The sequence below is a fragment of the Bufo bufo genome, chromosome 7 (genome assembly GCF_905171765.1).
Source record: "Bufo bufo chromosome 7, aBufBuf1.1, whole genome shotgun sequence".
NCBI classification, from domain to species: Eukaryota; Metazoa; Chordata; class Amphibia; order Anura; family Bufonidae; genus Bufo; species Bufo bufo.
Window position 1 is genome coordinate 219103540 of NC_053395.1, and position 20054 is coordinate 219123593.

General features: G+C 47.3%; 2 protein-coding genes across 2 annotated transcripts in view; both read left to right on the forward strand.

The window, feature by feature from the left end:
• Positions 1–4551: 4551 nt before the first annotated feature.
• LOC121008862 (tubulin alpha-1A chain-like) lies at positions 4552–7104 on the forward strand. The gene is made up of 4 exons (XM_040441581.1): positions 4552–4641; positions 5309–5531; positions 5659–5807; positions 6047–7104. The coding sequence occupies exons 1-4, from the start codon at positions 4639–4641 to the stop codon at positions 7028–7030; spliced, it is 1359 nt and encodes a 452-aa protein (XP_040297515.1). The 5' UTR covers positions 4552–4638; the 3' UTR covers positions 7031–7104.
• Positions 7105–14026: 6922 nt separating this feature from the next.
• Positions 14027–20054, forward strand: part of DNAJB2 (DnaJ heat shock protein family (Hsp40) member B2) — a 148343-nt gene continuing 142315 nt past the window's right edge. The window contains exons 1-2 of the mRNA XM_040441582.1: positions 14027–14141; positions 16276–16435. The gene's annotated coding sequence lies outside the window, so the exon portion shown is untranslated. The remainder of the gene's footprint in view (positions 14142–16275; positions 16436–20054) is intronic.

Below are 20054 nucleotides of genomic sequence, written 5' to 3' on the forward strand. Positions count from 1 at the left end.
CCCGCCGATCGATGTCTGAGAAGGTCACAGCTTACCATGCACAGCACAGCGCTCATGGGCTGAGCTGCTCCTAGGCCATGTGACCCATGAACGTGATGTCACTTTGCCCAGGAAAAGCTGAGAGAAGTCTGTGGCGCTGCTGCGGTTGATTGGTGGGGGTCCCCGGTTTCGGACCCCCACCAATCAGATACTGTGGATAGGTCATCAGTTGTAAAGTCTCAGAAAACCCCTTTAATATAACCAGAATACCTCTTTAATAAATGTTGCAATGAAAGAGGGACACCTGCTGTTCACGAGGCAGTACTACATTAAATGAACAAATTTAAAGGGAACCTGTCAACATGAAAATGCTAAATAATTGGCATGTTATAGATCAGGGGGAGCTGAACAGATTGATATATATTGTATAGTTTCATGGGAAAAGATTCAGTAAAACTTGCAATTTATCCATTTATATCTGAGCTTATTCTGGGTTTCAAGTCCAGGAGGCGGTCCTATCAGTGATTGACAGCTTTCGCTCTGTGACTTTGCATACAGAGAGAGCTGTCAATGACTTATAGCAGGGATATAGCTATAGGGGAAGCGGCTGCTGCGGAGCCCACACTCAGAAGGGGCACGCCCAGGAGGACTGAAAGATCTTATTGTCAGGTTCCCTCAACAGTATCATACAATGACCTTATATACAGAGACATGACATACAGTATATTCGTGTAGGTCAGGGACGCTCAACCTGCAACTACAACTCCCATCATGCCCTCCTGTAGGCTGTCTGGGCATGCTGGGAGTTGTGGTTTTGCAACAGCTGGAGGGCCACAGGTTGGGCATCCCTGGTGCAGGTAATGGACAGAGGGGCCGCCAGGCCTGGTCTGAGAAAGCTGTCTTGACTTGCCACAAGAGGAACGGGTTTCTGGGGGGGGGGGGAGGGGCGCGACCTTTGCAGTGGGGCCCAGTCAGTTCTAGTTACCCCACTCACCTCCTGGACTTCAAACCCTAGAATGTGAAAAAATAGATACTTATTTCCAAATCCTCTGCACATAAAAAATCATGTGAATGGAGGTTTAGGCCTCTTTCCCACGGGCATGTGCGCCCCGTGGTCGTGCTGCGGGCCGCAATGCACAAGCACAGTCCGTGGGGCAGCCGATTCGGATCGTGGACCCATTCACTTAAATGGGTCCGCAATCCGGCCGTTCCGCAAAAAGATAGGACATGTTCTATCTTTTTGCGGAACGGAAGTACGGGACGAAACCCCACGGAAGCACTCCGTAGTGCTCCTATAGGGTTCCGTTCTGTGGTTCCGTTCCGCACCATTCCGCATCTCCGGATTTGCGGACCCATTGAAGTGAATGGGTCTACATCCGTGATTCGCGGAATGCCCACAGAACGGCGCCCATGTATTGTGGATCCGCAAATGCGGTCCGCAATACGGCACCGGGGTGCACACGCCCCTTGGGAAAGAGGCCTTAAAGGGACAGAACGCGCAAAATGCAAATGCGAAAAAACAGATGCAAAATAGTGGAAATTGATGCCAAATCCCATCGGTTCTCCAATCCATTTAGATCAGTTGTAAAAAATAAAAATAAAAAATAATTCCCCCCTCGATGGTCCCCCAAATCTGAACTTAGAATTAGATGGATTGGTCATCAATATTCTACTCCTGTAATCCAGCACCAATTGGATGTGATCGGCGCCTACTTTTCATTCTGGATTATCAGATGGTAACAGAAAGTGATATCAAACTCACGTCATTGGTTTTGGTTCTTTCCTCGTTTTTCTCTTTCTGTGATGGAGCCGAATGCCGGATTATCAGATTTCCCAGCTATGAGATGCCGGATTAAAGAATCTCACTGTATTCAGCTTGTATCCGACTGCTTTATACCAGGTATTACAGTGTTACACCAGAACATGACAAACACTTCACAGCCCTGTAATAGCAGAGCTGGAGCCACCTGCAGCATGAAGAATAAATCATTGCTGACACAGTAGCAATGGGGGCCCTCCGACTACAGGGCCCGCAGACCCTCCTGTGGTATAATGGTTCAGCTACAAGGAGTGCGACACAGATTATGGTGACTACAGACCAGAGCATGGCTGACGGGTTGGCAAGGGTAGATGTCCGTCTAGGGCGCCACATCACTAACTGTAAGATGGGGAGCAATTAATGAGTCCTGAGGCGCTCATTAGTACAGGAAGCCCAGGGAGAGGTGAGTATGGAGCTCCTAGTCCTATTCTGGCATTACTCACCGCTCCCCGGTCTTCTCCAGGCGCCTGCGCTGCACTAGGTCCTGGCGCTGAACAGTGTCTGCAATTTGCCAGCTCCACCTGGGGCACCAAAATCCCTCTGGCCCTGCTATAGACTAATGGTGTATTATAAAGGGACTATGTCACCGTTACTGCAGATTCCAACTCATGAAGCCTCGTTACTGCAGCTGTACAAGGCCGAAGATGAAGGTGGATGGTGGACGTCCCCTTGAAACCACACGTGAAATAATAACAAAAATAACCTATGGATCTGTTTCTATTTATTACATATTTGTAGAACATTGTAACATTTGATACATTTTTCTTTTGCACTTGATTTTGTTATCTCCTCTGGTTTTTGCTCTTTTCCCTCCTTATTCCCACGTTTCCCTCTCTGTCTCCCTCCATCCTGTCCTTGTGTTTTGACTCCCAGCTTCCCGCCCTGGGGGTCGCATTTATTTAAAATGCAGAATGTAAAATTCCAGCTGAGCAGGTTGTGTCACAAAAGTCATTGTTGTGTGGTGGCAAAAATGGCGCAAATTGAGCCAAATTATTCCTAATGGCGCAGGGGGCATGACGAGTTAGCGCAGACACGCTCGTTTTCCTTCCCTTAGGCCTCTTTCACACTACCGTTTTTTTTTCCGTTTTGGGGACGTTTTTTGCGTTCCGTATACGGAACCATTCATTTCAATGGGTCCGCAAAAAAAAAAACGGAATGTACTCCGTATGCATTCCGTTTCCGTATTTCCGTTTTTCCGTTCCGTTGAAAGATAGAACATGTCCTATTATTGCCCGCAAATCACGTTCCGTGACTCCATTCAAGTCAATGGGTCCGCAAAAAAGACGGAATGCATCCGTATGTCTTCCACATCCGTTCCGTTTTTGCGGAACCATCTATTGAAAATTTTATGCCCAGCCCAATTTTTTCTATGTAATTGCTGTATACTGTATATGCCATACGGAAAAACGGAACGGAAACACAAGGGAAACAAAAAACGGAACAACGGATCCGTGAAAAACGGACCGCAAAACACTGAAATAGCCATACGGTCGTGTGAAAGAGGGCTTACTCCACCTCGAAGCTGACATTTTGTATTTCATACCATAGAAATGCTCTTTCTTAGGCCCCCCTGCACACGAACGTGTGCGCCCCGTGGTCGTGCTGCGGGCTGCAAAATGCGGGCCGCAATGCACGAACACAGTCCGTGGGACAGCCACAGCGGATCGCTGACCCATTCACTTGAATGGGTCCGCGATCCGGCCGTTCCGCAAAAAGATAGGACATGTTCTATCTTTTTGCGGAACGGAAGTACGGGACGAAACCCCACGGAAGCACTCCGTAGTGCTTCCATAGGGTTCCGTTCCGTGCTTCCGTTCCGTACCATTCCGCATCTCCGGATTTGCGGACCCATTCAAGTGAATGGGTCTGCATCCATGATGCGGAATGCCCACGGAACGGCACCTGTGTATTGCGGATCCGCAAATGCGGTCCGCAATACAGCAACGGGAAGCACACGTTCGTGTGCAGGGGGCCTTAGTGAATTTGGCGCACTTTGCAGCTCCTCTTTTTCTAGAAACTTTTGAGAATCAGAGTAAGGGCTCATGCACACGACCGTATGTATTTTGCGGTCCTCAAAACACGTCTCCGCAACAAATACGGGTGACGTCAAATACGGGTGACGTCCGTGTGCATTCCGTATTTTGCGGAATGGAACTGCCGGCCCCTAATAGAACAGTCCTGTCCTTGTCTTTAATGCGGGCAATAATAGGACATGTTCTACTGTTTTGCGGAATGGACATACGGAAACGGAATGCACGCGGAGTAACTTCCGTTTTTTTTACAGACCCAGTTTTTCAGTTTTATAGAATAAAACTGAAAAATAACTTTACATTTCTGGTATAACCGCAAAACATTACGACCAGTGGAATAAAGTCACAGGATTACGGTATTTCACAAAATCAAGGGGGGCTTTTCCTTCTGCTTTCTCACCAAAATACTAAATGTTAAACCCTAAGATCTATGAACCCCAAGTGGTGTTATAACCCCCCCCCCCCCCCCGCTTCCCCTCTATCAGGGTTTCCCTCTCTTCTTCCCTCCATTCTCTTCTTGTGTTTTGACTCCCGGCTTCCTGCCCTGGGGGTCACATTGTGCAGCATTGTACCTGGTAACAGTTGTGTTGTGTTATACACAGGGCAGGGCTCTTGTGTCCTGGAGACAGGAGGAGGGGGGGGGGGGGGGGGGGGGTCACCTGCCCCGGACTCCTGTCACCTCCTCCTGTTACTAAGGACTCTTCAGACCGTGACTCCTATATATAGAGAGAGGAGAGCGGAGAGAGGACAGAACTACTCCATAATCCGAAGACATAACTCATCGGAGCCGGGAAATCTGCAGACAAAATCATGGTGAGTGCCCAATCTCATCTGTACAATCTCATCTGTACAATCTGATCTATCTGCATCACATGTATAAGTGTCCAACCTCATTTATCTGATTTAAACTGTACAATCTGATCTTTACAATCGTATCTACCAGATCTGAGCTTTCACGTTACAAATGTGTTTTATGTTATATGTATGGCTATAGTATCACCTGTGTCAGTGCCCAATCTGATTTCATCTATACAATCTCATCTGTTAGATCTCGTCTGTGTATCTGTATCAGTTTACCATTCGGCTGCCATTATACATCATTCTCATGTGTATGGGGCTTTTTCTCCATATATTAGTACAAGATACTTATCTAGTCAGTGTATGGGTGTGTCAGTCTACACTGTCCTACCAATGTATTATATATCAGACATGGCCTGTACCGTCCTCTTCATGTGATGTCTGACTATATCATTGTATACCGTCCTAGTGTGTAACTGCATCAGTCTATGCTGTCCTATATATATGTGTATAGTGTGTATATATATTAGTTAGTACTGCCCTATGTGCAGTGTGTCTGCCTGTGTCAGTCTATACTGTCCTATCCTGTGTGTCGGTATGTACTAACCTTCCAGCCTATAGTAAGAAACACCTTGTCATAGAAATATAACCCTCACCATATCCCCCTTCCCCCCCCATACAGAGGGAATGCATCTCAGTCCACGTTGGCCAGGCTGGAGTCCAGATTGGCAATGCCTGTTGGGAGTTGTACTGCCTGGAACATGGCATCCAGCCGGACGGGCAAATGCCCAGCGACAAGACCATCGGTGGAGGAGACGATTCCTTCAACACCTTCTTCAGTGAGACGGGGGCTGGTAAACATGTCCCCCGCGCTGTGTTTGTGGACCTGGAGCCCACTGTGATCGGTGAGTACATCAGATCTGATTGTATGTGAGGGTGGGATAGAAGAGACATCAGTGAAGATCTGGGGAGATGAGTGGGACGGATGGTTCTGGATCTCACATAGAAACCTCTGTTATTTCTCTCCTACAGATGAGGTGAGAACTGGAACCTACAGACAACTGTTCCACCCCGAGCAGCTCATCACCGGTAAGGAGGACGCCGCCAATAACTACGCCCGTGGTCATTACACCATTGGCAAGGAGATCATTGACCTGGTGCTGGACAGGGTCCGCAAGCTGGTGAGTTTATTGAGATCTTCATGAATTCTGACATCCTACTCATCAATGTAACCAACCATCATGGGAGAATTCTGAAGATCTTGAGGAACAATGAGACAGGGTCTTGGTTTTATTTTTAGCTTTAGAGAAGAGTCTATTAGGGGCAGCACCATGAGGGGAACATTAGACCCTGGCTTCATTTTTCCATCTGATGGTCATTGTTAATTTAGTAACTTTCTTTTGTGCCTCTCTTCCATTAGGCTGACCAGTGCACAGGTCTCCAGGGCTTCCTCATCTTCCACAGTTTCGGTGGTGGCACTGGATCAGGCTTCACCTCCCTCTTGATGGAACGTCTTTCTGTTGACTATGGCAAGAAGTCCAAGCTAGAGTTCGCTATCTACCCTGCCCCGCAGATCTCCACAGCGGTTGTTGAACCCTATAACGCCATCCTCACCACCCACACCACCCTGGAGCACTCAGACTGTGCCTTCATGGTGGACAATGAGGCCATCTATGACATATGCCGCAGGAACCTGGACATTGAGCGCCCAACCTACACCAACCTGAATCGTCTGATCGGCCAGATCGTGTCCTCCATCACAGCCTCTCTCAGGTTTGATGGTGCTCTGAATGTGGACTTGACAGAGTTCCAGACCAACCTGGTGCCCTACCCCCGTATCCACTTCCCACTGGCCACCTATGCCCCTGTCATCTCTGCAGAGAAAGCTTACCATGAGCAGCTCTCTGTGTCTGAGATCACCAACGCTTGCTTCGAGCCGGCCAACCAGATGGTGAAATGTGACCCCAGACATGGCAAATACATGGCCTGCTGCCTCTTGTACCGCGGTGATGTTGTCCCCAAGGATGTCAATGCCGCTATTGCCACCATCAAGACCAAGCGCACCATCCAGTTTGTGGACTGGTGCCCAACAGGCTTCAAAGTTGGTATCAATTACCAACCACCGACTGTGGTTCCCGGTGGAGACCTGGCCAAGGTGCAGCGGGCAGTGTGCATGTTGAGTAACACCACCGCCATTGCCGAGGCCTGGGCTCGCCTGGACCACAAGTTTGACCTGATGTATGCCAAGCGTGCCTTTGTGCACTGGTATGTGGGTGAGGGTATGGAGGAAGGAGAGTTTTCTGAGGCTCGGGAGGACATGGCCGCCCTGGAGAAGGATTATGAGGAGGTCGGCACTGACAGCGTGGAAGGAGAGGGAGAAGGAGAGGAGGGAGAAGAGTATTAAATGGCAGCTTTATGAGTATGAGACAAAATGTTCATTTTCAGGCACCTTTCAAATAAATATTTTTTATTACAGTTTCTGCTCATGTTCCTCTTCTTTATAGTGACTTATGTAAATGAGATATTATAATGTGCTGTCACACGTGAAATATTACTCTGATATTAATACAGAGGTAGCGCTGATATAACGTCCCTGCAAAAGGAATTTGTCTACAACGGAAGTAAAACACAAAGGCATCCTGTAGAGCAGAGCTGGTTACCCAGTGCGCTGCCCCCTGGTGGCCAGAGCCTCCTACGCAAAACACAACCTCAATATCTATTCCTGGAAAGTCCAATCCCCATTTTAATAACCAAGGAAAATGTGAGCCAAATTAATTTAAGGCAGGGATTAACTACCTCCTGTGAAACTACCACTCTCATCATGCACACTTCCTTCGCTGTTCTCAGAACTCCCACAGAGGTGAACGGAGCATGCTGGGAGTTGTAGTTTCACAACAGCTGGAGTCACGGGCATACACAAATCTCATAGGGCCCTATAACAAAATTTGGTATACCCCACCAGTTTACCAGTACATGTGTTTAAACCCCTCTGAGTAACACAGAACGCAAAGTGCAACGCCTTAGATTTCTGATGAAATTTATTTTTTTATTTTTTATTGATCAGAAGAAATTTTAATTTAAAAAATTGTAATAATAAGTCCCCCTTGGCCTCACCCACTTCATTGGACTTCTATGTTGGAAAAAGTGTAAAAGGTGCTGCAAAAGTGGCCATAAATACCCTGATTACAGCTGCAAATCACTGCACGTTACAGACAGCACCAATTCCAAAAAAAGTTAGGGCGCTTTATAAAATGTAAGTAAAAGCAGAGTTCAATGACCTGCAGATCTCATAGAGCCATACTTTATACAGAATTGATCACAGGACACATATCAAATGATGAAGATGAGATATTTTAGCATTTCATGAAAGAATTAACTCATTTAGAACTTGATTGCAACAACGTATCTGAAAAAAGTTGGCAAAGGGGAAACAAAAGTTAGTGGTAGTGATACAAAAAAAAACTGGGGGAGCAATTTGCAAGTAATTCACATGACCGGGTATGAGGCAGAGTCTCTCAGAAGCAAAGATGGGCTGAAGTTCACCAATCTGCAAAAAACTGCGACTAAAAACAGCGCCACCCCTGTCCACAGGTTGTATGCGGTATTGCAGCTCTTCTCCTTTGACTGCAACAGAGCTGAGCTGCAATACCAGACATGGACAGGGGTGGCGCTGTTTGTGCAGCCATGTTTTTCTAATCCTGGTTGTTTGGACACGCCGTTCCTGATTGCAGCACAGCCACGACCCAAATGCACCACGACTGCACCTTAGGGCTCATGCACATGACCATATGTATTTTGCAGACCCACAAAAAATACGGATGACGTCCGTGTGACATCCGTATTGCATCCTTTTTTTTTGAGGATCCATTAATTCAGCCCCCCTAGCTTAAACACCCTAAGGCCTCATGCACACGACCGTTGTGTGCATCCGCGGCCGTTGTTCCGTTTTCCGTTTTTTTTCGCGGACCCATTGACTTTCAATGGGTCTGTGGAAAAATCGGAAAATGCACCGTTTGGCTTCCGCGTCCGTGATCCGTTTTTCCAGTCCGTGAAAAAAATAGGACCTGTCCTATTTTTTTCACTGACAACGGTTCACGGACCCACTCAAGTCAATGGGTCCGTGAAAAATCACGGATGCACACAAGATAGTCATCCGCGTCCGTGATCCGTGTCCGTGATCCGTGTCCGTGATCTGCGTCCGTTTTTCCTATCATTTTCAATGCAAACTTGACTTAGTTTTTTTTTTCACTTTTCATGTCCGTGGATCCTCCAAAAATCAAGGAAGACCCACGGAAGAAAAAACGGTCACGGATCACGGAACAACGGATATCCGTTTTGCGGACCGCAAAAAAAAACGGTCGTGTGCATGAGGCCTTAATGACAAGGCCACTTTTTACACTTCTGACCTACACTACTTTCACCGTTTATTGCTCGGTCATGCAACTTACCACCCAAATGAATTTTACCTCCTTTTCTTCTCACTAATAGAGCTTTCATTTGGTGGTATTTCATTGCTGCTGACATTTTTACTTTTTTTGTTATTAATCGAAATTTACCGAAATTTTTTGCAAAAAATTGACAGTTTTCACTTTCAGTTGTAAAATTTTGCAAAAAAAACGACATCCATATATAAATTTATAAATTAATATAAATTTATATTTTCTCTAAATTTATTGTTCTACATGTCTTTGATAAAAAAAAAATGTTTGGGTAAAAAAAAAATGGTTTGGGTAAAAGTTATAGCGTTTACAAACTATGGTACAAAAATGTGAATTTCCGCTTTTTGAAGCAGCTCTGACTTTCTGAGCACCTGTCATGTTTCCTGAGGTTCTACAATGCCCAGACAGTACAAACACCCCACAAATGACCCCATTTCGGAAAGTAGACACCCTAAGGTATTCGCTGATGGGCATAGTGAGTTCATAGAACTTTTTATTTTTTGTCACAAGTTAGCGGACAACTTTTCCCATTTTTTTAATACAAAGTTGGCATTTGACCAAGATATTTATCTCACCCAGCATGGGTATATGTAAAATGACACCCCAAAACACATTCCCCAACTTCTCCTGAGTACGGTGATACCACATGTGTGACACTTTTTTGCAGCCTAGGTGGGCAAAGGGGCCCACATTCCAAAGAGCACCTTTAGGATTTCACAGGTCATTTTTTACACATTTTGATTTCAAACTCCTTACCACACATTAGGGCCCCTAGAATGCCAGGGCAGTATAACTACCCCACAAGTGACCCCATTTTGGAAAAAAGACACCCCAAGGTATTTTGTGATGGGCATAGTGAGTTCATGGAAGTTTTTATTTTTTGTCGCAAGTTAGGCCGAGTTCACAGTGTGTGACCCGTGCCTGTGCTGCGGCCCGCAAATAGCGGGCCGCAATGCACGATCGCCGGCTGTAGGTCTGCCGCATCGGATCGCGGACCCATTCACTTTAATGGGTCTCCGATCCGGCCGTTCCGCTAAAAGATAGGACTTGTTCTATCTTTTTGCGGAACGGAAGTACGGGACGTAACCCCACGGAGGCACTCCGTAGTGCTTCCGAGGGGTCCCGTCCCGTGCGGCCGTTCCGCGATTCCGGATTTGCGGACCCATTGAAGTGAATGGGTCCGCATCCGTGATGCGGAATTCACACGGAACTGTGGCCGTGTATTGCGGCCCGCAATACAGCCACGGATCACACACGTTCGTGTGAACTTAGCCTTAGTGGAATATGAGACTTTGTAAGAAAAAAAAAATTAAAAAAATCATCATTTTCCGCTAACTTGTGACAAAAAATAAAAAAATTCTAGGAACTCGCCATGCCCCTCACAGAATATCTTGGGGTGTCTTCTTTCCAAAATGGGGTCACTTGTGGGGTAGTTATACTGCCCTGGGAATTTAGGGGCCCTAATGTGTGGGAAGTATTTTGAAATCAAAATGTGTAAAAAATGACCTGTGAAATCCTAAAGGTGCTCTTTGGAATGTGGGCCCCTTTGCCCACCTAGACTGCAAAAAAGTGTCACACATGTGGTATTGCCGTACTCAGGAGAAGTTGGGCAATGTGTTTTGGGGTGTCATTTTACATATACCCATGCTGGGTGAGAGAAATATCTCGGCAAAAGACAACTTTTTCAATTTTTTTATACAAAGTTGGCATTTGACCAAGATATTTATCTCACCCAGCATGGGTATATGTAAAATGACACCCCAAAACACATTGCCCAACTTCTCCTGAGAATGGCGATACCACATGTGTGACACTTTTTTGCAGCCTAGATGCGCAAAGGGGCCAAAATTCCTTTTATGAGGGCATTTTTAGACATTTGGATCCCAGACTTCTTCTCACGCTTTAGGGCCCCTAAAATGCCAGGGCAGTATAAATACCCCACATGTGACCCCATTTTGGAAAGAAGACACCCCAAGGTATTCAATAAGGGGCATGGCGAGTTCATATAAAAAAAAAAATTTGGGCACAAGTTAGCGGAAATTGATTTATTCATTTTTTCTCACAAAGTCTCCCTTTCCGCTAACTTGGGACAAAAATTTCAATCTTTCATGGACTCAATATGCCCCTCACGGAATACCTGGGGGTGTCTTCTTTCCGAAATGGGGTCACATGTGGGGTATTTATACTGCCCTGGCATTTTAGGGGCCCTAAAGCGTGAGAAGAAGTCTGGAATATAAATGTCTAAAAAATTTTACGCATTTGGATTCCGTGAGGGGTATGGTGAGTTCATGTGAGATTTAATTTTTTGACACAAGTTAGTGGAATATGAGACTTTGTAATAAAAAAATAAAAAAAAACAATTTCCGCTAACTTGGGCCAAAAAAATGTCTGAATGGAGCCTTACAGGGGGGTGATCAATGACAGGGGGGTGATCAGGGAGTGTATATGGGGTTATCACCCCCCGGTCATTGATCACCCCCCTGTAAGGCTCCATTCAGACGTCCGTATGTTTTTTCCAGATCCACGGATACATGGATCGGATCCGCAAAACACATACGGACGTCTGAATGGAGCCTTATAGGGGGGTGATCAATGACAGGAGGGGTGATCAATGACAGGGGGGTGATCAATGACAGGGGGGTGATCAGGGAGTCTATATGGGGTGATCACCCCCCTGTCATTGATCACCCCCCTGTAAGGCTCCATTCAGATGTCCGTATGTGTTTTGCGGATCCGATCCATGTATCCGTGGATCCGTAAAAAACATACGGACGTCTGAATGGAGCCTTACAGGGGGGTGATCAATGACAGGGGGGTGATCAATGACAGGGGGGTGATCAGAGAGTCTATATGGGGTGATCACCCCCCTGTCAATGATCACCCCCCTGTCATTGATCACCCCCCTGTAAGGCTCCATTCAGACGTCCGTATGTGTTTTGCGGATCCGATCCATGTATCCGTGATCAATGACAGGGGGGTGATCAGGGAGTCTATATGGTCGGATCAGGGGTTAATAAGGGGTTAATAAGTGACGGGGGGGGGGTGTAGTGTAGTGTAGTGGTGCTTGGTGCTACATATTACTGAGCTACCTGTGTCCTCTGGTGGTCGATCCAAACAAAGGGGACCACCAGAGGACCAGGTAGCAGGTATATTAGACGCTGTTATCAAAACATCGTCTAATATACCTGTTAGGGGTTAAAAAAATCGCATCTCCAGCCTGCCAGCGAACGATCGCCGCTGGCAGGCTGGAGATCCACTCGCTTACATTCCGATCCTGTGAATGTGCGCGCCTCTGTGCGCGCGTTCACAGGATATCTCGCGTCTCGCGAGATGACGCGTATATGCGTGACTGTGCGCAGAGCTGCCGCCTTCAGAACGCGATCCTGCGTTAGGCGGTCCGGAGGCGGTTAAAGGGGGCAGCCCAAAAAGAATAAAAAATGAACGGACGAAAAATACGGACGTATGATTGAGCCTTCAGGCCTCTTTTTTTTTTTTACGTTTACGTTTCATTTTTTGCGTTCGGTATACGGAACCATTCATTTCAATGGATCCGTAAAAAAACGGAAGGTACTCCTTATGCCTTCCGTTTCCGTATTTCCGTTCCGTTCAAAGATAGAACATGTCCTATTATTGTCCATATTACGGACAAGGATAGGACTGTTCTATCAGGGGCCGGCTGTTCCGTTTCGCAAAAAATGGAATGCACACGGATGTCATCCGTATTTTTTGCGGACCATGTGCAAGAGGCCTTAGGGCTTCTTCACACGACTGTATGACTTTTTCCGTGTTTTGCGGGCCGTTTTTAACGGATCCGTTTTTCCGTTTTTTGTTTCAGTAGTGTTTCCGGTTCCATTCCGTTTTTTCCATTCCGTTTTTCCGTGTGACATATACAGTACACAGTAATTACATAGAAAAAATTGGGCTGGGCATAAAATTTTCAATAGATGGTTTCCGCAAAAACGGAACAGATAAGGAAGACATACGGAGTACATTCTGTATGTGTTTCCTTTTTTTTGCGGACCCGTTGACTTGAATGGAGCCACGGAACGGGATTTGCGGACAATAATAGGACAAGACACAAAATGTAGCGGAACGGAAATGCGGACATACGGAAACGGAATGCTCACGGACTACATTTTGGGTTTTTTTGCGGACCCATAGAAATGAATGGTTCCGTATACGGAACGCAAAAAACGTTCGTGTGAACGAGCCCTTATACAGCTGACTCCCGCCTGCATTGACCTTTATTGGAGATAGCGCCGTTTCCGCCCATTTAACCCCTCAGATGCTGATTTTTGGTCACCCTGTCTGCCCAAAAAATGATCTAAAAAAAAATTATAAAGTCGCTGGTACCCCAAATGGTACCAGTAAAAACTACAGCTTTGCCTCACAGAAAAATCTAAACCTTATGGGTGTCGGAATATGGCGATGCAAAGCAAAAGTTTTCTTTAAAAAAAAAAAGGTTTTGGAGCAGAAAAGCAGCGTAAATTTGGAATTGTAGCAAAACAAATCCAGCACCAGAAACAGCCAAACAAAAAGCAATGAAATGGTTTATTGCAGGAGCCCGCACCGAGCAGGCAGACGGCTGTATACCGAGTGTTTTTTGCATTTTTCCTTTTCAAGAAATAAACCTTGGATTTTATTGGACTGTTTCTGGTGCTGAATTGGTTTTGCTACAGTTCTGAAAACTTGATACTCCAGACTGTGCACAGGTACCGTGTAATCGTACTGACCCGCAAATAGCTGTATCTGTACAGGTGAACAGCTGCTGGATGTAAACAAGAATGCTTCCATTCACTGCCATCAAGCAGGGCTCTTGAAAAAAATATATAGAGGGGATCGCACTGTCCAGGCAGCAGAACTGCCGGCCCCGCCTCCTTCCACAGCCCAGCCAATCAGAGAGAGGACTGTGCGTGATGGAGGCGGAGTCAGGGCGCTGATTGGCTGTCAGGAAGTAAAGTCTCGTCTGGTATTTTCTGGACGTTTCTCCTCAGCTGACGGTGACGTCACGGGCGAGCTGATATAACTACTACCGGACAGGAGGCGACCTGGAGACCGGCGAGGACCGGAGCTGAGGTGAGTGCGAGAGGGGCAGCCTCAGGTCTAAAGGACAGGACATCATTACCCGCCAGAAGTTAGGAGTCCTCAGGGAACTTTGTATCTCAGGACTGAATGTGACGTCAGAACGACAGCTGACAGTGGTGACGTCACTAAGATGATACAGTGTAACAGCAGTCAGGAGATGGGGGGCAGCTGACATGGGGGCATCAGGAGAATGACCAGCAAGTTATTATCAGACAGGATCATTTGGTTACCTTGGGTGAAGATGAGTCTGACAATCTTGGGGGGACCAGTTAGGGGTTAATAGGGGCAGTTCTGCAGAGTTGTACCTGCGCTGTCACTATGTCATAGGATGATGAACAGGTGGACTATACTGGGGGACATACAGGAGAAACCTAGACTGGGGAGTAAGGGGTTAATCAGGGCTGAGACCCACAGTAGCCGTTCTGCGGAGTTGTATGTGCTCTGGGGAGTACAGGGTTAATAGGGGACTCTACAGAGGGACAGGTGTCTGTGGGTTGGTGCCATGTGATCGGATGAGAGAAATAAAAAAGTATAATAAGTAACACAAACAAATAAAGTGATGAATCCACTGGTCGTATCCCAGACATACTGGGGAATTTACTGGAGGATCTTAGACTGGGGGGGGGGGTGTAAGGGGTTAATAGGGGCTGAGACACAAGGTAGCAGTTCTGCAGAGCTGTACGTGCGCTGTCACTATGTTATAGGATGATGTCCACTGGTCATAGGCAAAAAAGAACAGGTGGATATATACTGGGGGAGATACGGGAGAATCCTACACTGTGGGGGAGCGCGGCCCCTTTCACACGAGCGAGTTTCCCGTACAGGGGAAATGCTTGAGGTGAACGCACTGCGCCCGCACTGAATCCGGACCCATTCATTTCAATGGGTCTGTGCACACGAGCGGTGATTTTCACGCATCAGTTCTGCGTTGTGTGAGAATCGCAGCACGTTCTATATTCTGGCCCCATAGAAGTGAATGGGGCTCCAGTGAAAAAACGCATTGTATCCGGAAGCAAGAGCGGATGCGATGCGTTTTTCACTGATGGTTGCTAAGAGATGTTGTTTGTAAACCTTCAGTTTTTTATCATGGGAGTGAAAAACGCATCAAAACGCATTTCACCCGCGCGGGAAAAACTGAACAACTGAACTTGCTTGCAAAATGGTGCGAGATTCAATGAACGCATCCGGACCCAATCCGTCACGCTCGTGTGAAAGAGGCCTTAGAGATGAGCGAACTTCATAATTAGAAATTCGTTCACGCTTCGCTTGGTGGTAAAAGCAGAATTGCGTTATAGATTCCGTTACCACGGACCATAACGCAATTCTATGACGGAATGCCTTTGGAGGACTCCCCTGGACGGATCCGTTTTGCAGCCCATAGACTTCTATTATGACAGAATGAATAACGGAATGACTCTAAAGGCATAGAACTGCATTATGGTCCGTGGTAACGGAATCTATAACGCAATCCTGCTTTTACCACCAAACGAAGCGTGAACGAATTTCTAAATATGAAATTCGCTCATCTCTAGTTATAATCTAGAAGAACAGGTGGATACATACTGGGGAAATTACCGGAGGATCCTAGACTAAGGGGTTAATCGGTGGTGATACACTGCACACTGAGCAGAGTTGTACCTGCGCTGTCACTATGATAGGATGATATCCACCGGACACTGGTAAGAAGAACACATGACTGTGGGGAGTAAGGGGTTACAGGGCACTGACACAATGTAACAGTTTGCAGTACAGTTGTGAGTGTGATGTCTCCCACCATGGTGTGATAGGGAGAACTGGAGTGGACTGGGGGTGAGGAGGACACATACTGGGCTCATGATAAATTATTACCAGTCATCAGGTTAAGAGGCGCTGATACAATATAACAGTTGTGCGTGGCTATGTGGTAGGTGTGTCACCAGTTAGTTAGGGATGATAATATACTGGTTTGCAGCTGGGATTCGCAGATTGGCCCTTAATCTGCATGGGGAGATTAGCCTTTATCCTGGGCAAAGAGCGGCCTAAGAGACATGGCGGAGGGTGCAGGCGGGTGACGGGTGTACAGCGGGTGCTGGGGTTGTGAGAATACAGCAGGACACGCTCACACTCTTCTTTATTAACTTTTAAGAACTAAGGAGCGTTCAGAAGAGCAGCTGTACTATGGCCTGACGCCGGATCGGTGCCAGAGGCATCTACTTACATTCCACGACCACGACCTATTCTCACAGCAGCTGCTGCAAAACAGCCAAGCGATCTGCCTCGTATTGTTAGGAGACCTTGAGAAGAGGGTAAGTGTCCGCTGTCTACCGAAATATGATGTGATGTCATAGAATGTCCTATGTCATGTTATATAAGAGAATAGAATCTGCTGCATCAATATAATTCAATGTAAATGATGGAATATAACTGTGAGGTCGTGCCTTCTGCTGTATGGCAAACTGTGCTACAAAAATAATATATAATGCCATGTAATAAGCTGTCACCAGAGTCTATGATGTTCTGCAGCAGCTGAGGTGTGTGTTATGAGGTTCTGCAGCTGCTGAAGTGTGTATTATGAGGTTCTGCAGCAGCGGAGGTGTGTATTAGGAGGTTCTGCAGCAGCTGAGGTGTGTATTAGGAAGTTCTGCAGCAGCTGAGGTGTGTATTAGGAGGTTCTGCAGCAGCTGAGGTGTGTATTAGGAGGTTCTGCAGCAGTTGAGGTGTGTGTTAGGAGGTTCTGCAGCAGCCGAGGTGTGTGTTAGGAGGTTCTGCAGCAGCCGAGGTGTGTGTTAGGAGGTTCTGCAGCAGCCGAGGTGTGTATTAGGAGGTTCTGCAGCAGCTGAGGTCTGTATTAGGATGTTCTGCAGCAGCTGAGGTGTGTATTATGAGGCTCTGCAGCAGCTGAGGTCTGTATTATGAGGCTCTGCAGCAGCTGAGGTCTGTATTATGAGGCTCTGCAGCAGCTGAGGTCTGTATTATGAGGTTCTGCAGCAGTTGAGGTGTGTATTATGAGGTTCTGCAGCAGTTGAGGTGTGTGTTATGAGGTTCTGCAGCCGAGGTGTGTGTTAGGAGGTTCTGCAGCAGCCGAGGTGTGTGTTAGGAGGTTCTGCAGCAGCCGAGGTGTGTGTTAGGAGGTTCTGCAGCAACCGAGGTGTGTGTTAGGAGGTTCTGCAGCAGCCGAGGTGTGTGTTAGGAGGTTCTGCAGCAGCCGAGGTGCGTGTTAGGAGGTTCTGCAGCAGCCGAGGTGCGTGTTAGGAGGTTCTGCAGCAGCCGAGGTGCGTGTTAGGAGGTTCTGCAGCAGCCGAGGTGCGTATTAGGAGGTTCTGCAGCAGCCGAGGTGCGTATTAGGAGGTTCTGCAGCAGCTGAGGTGCGTATTAGGAGGTTCTGCAGCAGCTGAGGTGCGTATTATAATCTTCTGAAAAACCTCTTCTCAGTACGTCAAGAAGTATCTGTGACAGAGGAGATGAGCAGTGTTATGTGGCACCGCTTATCTCTAAGCTGCGTTGGTTGGCGGTGGCTCAGTGGTTGGCGGTGGCTCAGTGGTTAGCACTGGTGTCTTGCAGCGCTGGGGTCCTAGGTTGGAGTCTGACCAAGGTCACTGTATCTGCATGGAGTCTGTATGTTCTCCCCGTGTTTGCGGGGGTTTCCTTCCACAGTTTTAGGCCTCATGCATACGAACGTATTTTCTTTCCGTGTCCGTTAGTTTTTTTTGCAGACCGTATACGGAACCATTCATTTCAATGGGTCCGCAAAAAAAACAGAAGTTACTCCGTGTACATTCCGTTCCGCAAATAAATCGAACATGTCCTATTACAGTCCATATTACGGACAAGGTTAGGACTGTTCTATTGAAGGCCGGCTGTTCCGTTCCGCAAAATACAGAATGCACACGGACGTCATCCGTATTTTTTGCTGATCCGTTTTTTTGCGAAACGCAGAATACATGCGGTCGTGTGCATGGGGCCTTACTGATGGGGGACTTAGATTGTGAGCTCCACTGGGGACAGCGAGAGATGATGTCTGTACAGCGCTGTGGAATATGTCAGCGCTATAGAAGTGAGAGAAATAAAAGCCGAGGATGTGTTTTTTTACGGTCAGCGAGGAATCCCTGTATAATGTAACAATCGCTCCTGTCCTCGGAGGTGACGATGTCACTGATCCGGTGACTTTGGGTTAGTAAATAGTCTTATTTCCCACAATCCTAACTCTATTATGTGTCTGTCAGCGCTGTCCCCTGTGGGTGGCGCCGCAGCGGACTAACATGGCACTTTTCACAGTTTACTCTTATTTTTTACCAAATATGTCCATTCTAAAAAGAAGATATCTTTTAGGGCTGATACAGAATGTATGGGGGAGGGGGTGTCAGAGACTGGCGCAGAACCGACCAATCGCTGCCTACAAATCACATCTTAAAGGGGAATCTCCAGGAATTCATCAACACAGCTGAGATACCCGAGCATTAGAGGTATCACCAGAGAGCGATGTTCATTGTCTGTTTTCTGAGTATTCCCACCATTCATGGGGTTATGGAAAGAGCTGAGTGAGGGGCCCCTTGGCTGCCACATAGGATGGGTATTCTGCCCCGACCCGATTTATTTACCGGTGATGGCAAGGGCCGATTGGGGTATTTGGTGCCATGAGCGGAACATGCACCGGGCGATGACCTCCTTCTAGTCATAGGGACCGCACCGTGTCCCTTTATTGGGGGGTTGCACATTCACGAGTATCGCATCCTCCAGAAAGTCCCAGGGTCCTAGGAGCAGCTGTCTCGCTAGTTTGCGTGTGTCTGGCTGATCCGGATGGGCAGACGTCCCATAAATAGGTGTCACATGTTTTTGGCATCTGACCCGAGAAGGGCGAGACATTCAGGACGGATGGCGAATGTTGAAACTTTACTGCAAACACAGAGCATGAAGGGTTAACAGGAACGGAGTCCATTTGTAATGCAGAATGTATAGGATACCCAGTAGGAGAAGACGGCGAGGATGAGTTGTCAGGCGCCTGAGCGATCAGCTGCAATCTCTGAGGGAACATGACAGCAAGGACGCCATTTCCCTGCAGCGCCTCTGCAGGGGAAAGGAAGTATTACAATTGTTTTCAATTAAATCAATGGACTATTCGTCTAATGAGGACTATGCAGGAACCTGGCCCTGTCAGGGAGGGGCAGGCAGAGGAAGGAGGAGAGGAAAAAGTGCACAGAGTGGTTTTGGGCCCGCCCTCGGTGCACTTAACTGCAGTACTTTTTTCCCAGAATGAAGCAAGGGGTCGCAAAGTGAAAAGTATCATTACATTCAGCTGAGCAGCTAGCTCTACCGGGCATTGCGCCAGATTTAAAGTGGTATTCACAATTTTATAAAGTGGTGATATATCGCTTTAGGATAGGGCGGGGGGGGGGGGGGGGGTGTCCCATCCTGAGAATTAAGAAGCCGCACTAGCTCTGCCCCCCTCCATTCCCAGTATCAGTGGGGGTTTCTGAGCTGCTGGTGTCACCCCTCCCAGGGATCTCTGTATGAGATGGAGTACTCCTTTAGCGAGGCTGTACCAGGGATCTCGTATGTAGCATGTGCCCACGTGTCCGGCTTTCTCATGGATTATCAGAGCGAGGAAAAAGATAGCAGCGGCATCTCGGATGGAAAATGTCCGATAAAGCGTCTGACTACAGAGCAGAGGACTGTGGCCCCATTATTCTTCCTCATGGTAAAATTAGAACTTGACGTCCTGTTCCTGCAGCCAGGTTTGCATGTTCAGGTATCACCTGCAGCTTCCAATTTCACTTATTAATATCTGAAGAGGGGCACAGGGCCAGGTGAGGATGGCATCAGTATACCGTCTTATGCCACTCTCACCCCCTCCCCCCCCCCCCGACTGTTTCCACTTCACACAATTATGCCATTCCTATGTATCAGAAAAGGTCAGCAGTGGTGTTG

Coding starts and splice junctions, on each gene's coding strand:
- LOC121008862 (XM_040441581.1), top strand. Junction 5,532..5,658: donor CCTGGAGCCCACTGTGATCG/GTGAGTACATCA, acceptor TCTCTCCTACAG/ATGAGGTGAGAACTGGAACC. Junction 5,808..6,046: donor TGGACAGGGTCCGCAAGCTG/GTGAGTTTATTG, acceptor CTCTTCCATTAG/GCTGACCAGTGCACAGGTCT.